The 4,423-nt window shown below is 43.9% G+C and overlaps 1 protein-coding gene across 2 annotated transcripts; it reads right to left on the bottom strand.

Moving 5' to 3' along the window:
* Positions 1–395: 395 nt before the first annotated feature.
* On the bottom strand, positions 396–4,050 carry znhit1 (zinc finger, HIT-type containing 1). Of its 2 annotated transcripts, none has more exons than XM_063470542.1 (6): positions 3,985–4,050; positions 2,825–2,922; positions 2,216–2,260; positions 1,511–1,590; positions 1,255–1,424; positions 396–833 (listed from the first exon to the last, which is right to left on the bottom strand). In XM_063470542.1, exons 1-6 carry the CDS (start codon positions 4,007–4,009, stop codon positions 826–828), a joined length of 426 nt encoding a protein of 141 aa, XP_063326612.1. In that variant the 5' UTR covers positions 4,010–4,050; the 3' UTR covers positions 396–825. The 2 variants fall into 2 exon arrangements, with proteins under 2 accessions (XP_063326612.1, XP_063326611.1); XM_063470541.1 differs by having other exon boundaries at positions 402–833; positions 2,216–2,291.
* Between the last annotated feature and the right edge of the window lie 373 nt (positions 4,051–4,423).

Raw genomic sequence — 4,423 nt, 5'->3', positions numbered from 1 at the left:
CTAAAACCTGCAGGACACCGGACCTTGAGGCCTCGAGTTGCCCACCCCCGAGTTACTGTAACTCTTCCATCAGACCAACACCAGCATCAAATTCTGTCTGACACAAACAACAGCTTAGATGGAATTTAACCTTTGACTTTAAGTCTGCCTCTTTATTCTCTGAAACAAAGTTTAATCAATTTGAGTTTGTAAGAAATGTTGTTTAAAACTTTCTGCTGCAATTTTTTCAGGCAGATGTTTGATGGTCAGGTGCGAGGTGTTTGATGAAATAATGTGGAATGACCTGTACTTAGAAAAATCTCAAGTGATGTGAGCAGCTCGTAGAGACAGAAACATGACTGCAGATGGATGCTGTAGATCGAGTAGCTGATATATCCAGTCCTGGATCGGGAGACTTTGTGTGAAATCAGATCTGATTTATTGAAATATAAAGAAAACATTAAAGTTAAAGATACACAGATATTTACAATTAATCTGATTCTGCCCACTCAGATGATGATGATGATGATGCAACAAACCCGGGCATGTCTCTTCATTTGTACACCGAGCTAAGTTATGACAGGTAAACAAAGAACTGACAGAGTAAAGAAAAATATACAGAAATACTGAAGCAGCCAAATCTCCTGAGTGAATCTGCAATGCTGTGACATCACAAGAAGCCTCCTGTCCACCTGCACATGTGAGTCTCTGTCCAGCTGCTCTCACAGCAGCCAGCAGAGGCACAAAGGGTTCCAACTCTCTTTATGATGCAGCTTCATGCATCCCATATGAAACCCTCACCTCCATCACCAGGGCAACAAGGTGGTGGCAGTTAGAGCGTCCACTTCAAACACCTGCAGAGACACACAGGAGAAAAAAAGATGTTGTCAAGCATGAACTCTGGTCAGGAGATTTTCCAGTTTCTTCAGACGGTGACATCACAGCGCCTCCAGCTGTGAGGTCAGAGAGCGTTTAAAGCCTGTTAGACCTGCAGCTCCCTTTTCAATGAGCCTGATCCTGCAGATAATCTCCGAATCTTAGAGATGATGGTCCTCGTTCTGCTTGTAGTGGTTCCAGTTCTTACAGCAACCCTCCAAAACTGAACCAAGACCATCAGAATCGAGTCCATCCAGTCACAAGAGGTGGCCCTTTTTTGGAGAAGTAGCTCGCTGACATGAGGTAAACTTCTGACCTGGTACATCGTCATGGTAACTGATGCTGAACATCTATCTAACCTGAGCAACCAGATCTCTGAAAAACATGTGGTGTGTTTACCTCGTCTCTCTGTGTGTACACAGACACTTGGTGCTGCAGTAGCGCCCCCCGCAGGTGGTGCAGGTGTAGTGTGACGGGAACCCGCAGACGCAGCAGAAGTGGCGTGCAGGTAGCGAGGATGGCGGGGCCGCCGCTGACAAGTAGTTAGGCTCTGGCTTCTCTGAGAGATTCTACCAATCAAAGGAGAGGAGACAGTGGGTCAGCTAACGACCATCTTTCAGCCAATCAGAGAGAGGAGCGAGGGCGTCTGACTCACCTCCTCCTCCAGCAGCGTGGTGAAGTTCTTCCTGAAACGCTGCTTGAAGTGGTCGCCCCTCGTCTTTCTCTTCTTCTTCTCTGGACGCACAGACAGAGAAGAAGGAGGACAGAAAATGTTTAGAGGATTTTTTGGAAGATTTTTAATCACAAACACGATTCCTAATATGGACTTTTCAGTTTTTAAATTGGTCGGTGTGGTGACAATGGAAAAATATTTGCAGGTTTTTAAACAGGATTTGATCTGGTTGTAATTTTCCACTTCTAATCACTACTGTTGGGCCAGCTGTGGCTCAGCAGGGAGAGTGGCTCATCCACCAATCAGAAGGTCAGTGGTTTAGGCCTCAGCTTCTCCAGTTTGGATACCAAAGTATCATTAGGATGGATGATGAACCTCGAATTGCCCAATATGCCTTTATTTGTGAATACAAGAAATGTCAGAGCTATGTGAACCATGTGAAAAGTGCTTTGAATACTTAATTAGAGTAGAAAAGTATTTTATAAGTACCAGCCTATATACAGCTACTCAAGTTTCAAGGAATAAAGATTTCAGCTACTACCGTGTACCTCTATAAGACTTTTTCTGCCAGTACAGGAACACAGTAGAGATATGTAAAGAAGTTTTATTGTGAAAGGGATGGTCAGGAAGATGCCCTTTTGTCAAAAGTGTAGGTTTCATGTGCAGATTGGAGGGTGAAAAACTCACCTGGTTCTTCAGACTCACTGAAGGCAGGTAGGCGGGCAGTAGGACCTGGAGGAGGGAGGGAGGACAGAGGGTCATCCTGGAAACACAAAACAAGATGTCATCGCTGAGCAACATTACAGACTGTTTATTAACAGCCCGTCAGACATACATGAGCCAATCAGCATCACTAACAGGTGGACATGTTTAAAATCTTTGTATTTCATTATAGCAACACCACGTTTACCTATGTTCATTCACCACTTCTAGTTTCTGTAAGACCACACCGAGCAACTGGAGATGGTGAAAGAGGGTTAGAGGGTCGTGACCTCTGACCCTGACAGAAGCAGAACATCAGTGATCTAGCAGCTCATGCGCCTTACAGGTTACTGTAATATGTGACATACACAGAGAGAGCTCTGAGCTTTCTTCTGATTAGTCGCCTGAACTGCACAATTCAATGTTAGAGGATTTCTAAAGAAGTCCGGCTTAAAATCTCCACCTGTGCTTGTTTCTATGTGAATGTGAGGTGGATGAAGTGATCCCAGTGTACAGAGTGGAGCTCTGTGTGGACGTTAGAGGTCAGTGAGAGCAGAAAAAGCTGTCAGTCAACTTTAAATCACAGACACAGACCTGGAAGTTGTCTTTTTCCAGAGCCTCCAGCTGACGGGTCAGCCTCCTCTGTCTGGTGGCTTCATCCAAAACTCTGCGCTGACCGGCCTCCACCCGAGCTGTCGGATCCAAACACACAGTTTCCATCAGTCGGTCAACAGTTGGTATCAGTGACAAAAGACCCATCGACTCAGCTCATTTCTATAAAGTTCTGTTCTAGTTTTTTCAGCATGTAAACCAAAGGGAAATCATCAGGACTGCTAATTGTGATTCAGCACACAGTCGCCTCACAGAGGTTCATTCTGACCAGGAAAAAACAGCTGAAAGCTCAAAGGCTCAGCAGTTTAAGGGATTTCAAACCTGCCACAGTAACAGCTTACGGGTCTGCAAAGGTTTTAAACACAGAGTGTGACCATGCTGAAAAGCTCCAGTGATGGTGATGTTTTCCCTGTTGGCTTCACTGTCTCTTCACGTTCACTGGGACTCCTGGGAGGAAGCTTCGATGCACTTACAGCAACATAATGTTCAGAATATCTCTCTGCTCCACTCCGTGTGTGAGGAGGTGCACTCACAGTGAGACTGAGAGCAGGGAAAGGAGGAACTATCAGCAGAAAAGCCTGCTATCAATTTAGGACTGGAAAAAGCTGGATGGTGTGTCCCTGAATTACCCTTTAATAGTAGTTTTAGTGTTTCCTTCCAATCAAACCAACCCGCACTGTGAAAACGTTAAATTTATCTCATTCTGTTCTCGTATTATTGTCTGAAAGCTCATCAAACAGGATCTGAACCAGTTAAGTACTTAACTTAAATTCGGCTCACGGCTGGAGCCCAAAAAACATCTTTTACTTCAGTAAAACACCCAAAATCCTTCAGGTGGTCCTGTTTAAATAAACCGCAAAGTAACATCACCTACGGTCGATCCTCTCCTTTAAGTTGGATTTTTTAAAAATAACTGGACTATTTCTTTTTAACATGTATATGTTAGAATAAAACCCTGCAGCTCTATAAAAACAGTAATAATAACATTAACAGTAAACAACACGAACCGCTCAGCAAACCGGAGTTGAGTTTAAAACCAACGTTTCCCCTGTGAGCTCCGAGTTAGAGACGATAGAACAACAGAGGGGCTCTCTGTTAAAGTGTTTTATATTCAAAAGAAGTTCAAACAGACCAACACTCACCGGAACCTTTCTTCTCCAGCACCATCTTTGTTCACGTCCTCTGTACGGCGGCCGCGTAGGTCCCTGTCAAAGCAAACGAAGCGCGTTTGTCGCCTGGACCGCTGACAGGACAATTAAAGGGTGACAACTTTTTGATGATTTGATGACTGATCTTCATATTACTGTTTTCTGAAGTGAGTGTTTTATGTTTGTTATTTTAAATAAAGTTTGAGCGTTTTCTTCAGTGAGTTGTACCAAAATATGCTAAGAATTGCGCTGGGAGACACTTAACAGAAGTGGAGGATCTATCGGTTTTGTGAGGAAAGAAAAGATGAGAGGTAAGTGTGTTAGCCTAACTATTAGCCTAAAAATCTGTCATCAGTATTATATGAATCATGATAAAACACACCTAGCATGTTTTGGGTTCCTGCAACTGGTCCGTCGGGTTATTGTCTCCCCA

The sequence above is a fragment of the Pelmatolapia mariae genome, linkage group LG4 (genome assembly GCF_036321145.2).
Source record: "Pelmatolapia mariae isolate MD_Pm_ZW linkage group LG4, Pm_UMD_F_2, whole genome shotgun sequence".
Taxonomy (NCBI): domain Eukaryota; kingdom Metazoa; phylum Chordata; class Actinopteri; order Cichliformes; family Cichlidae; genus Pelmatolapia; species Pelmatolapia mariae.
This window is presented reverse-complemented; position numbering and strand designations above follow the sequence as displayed.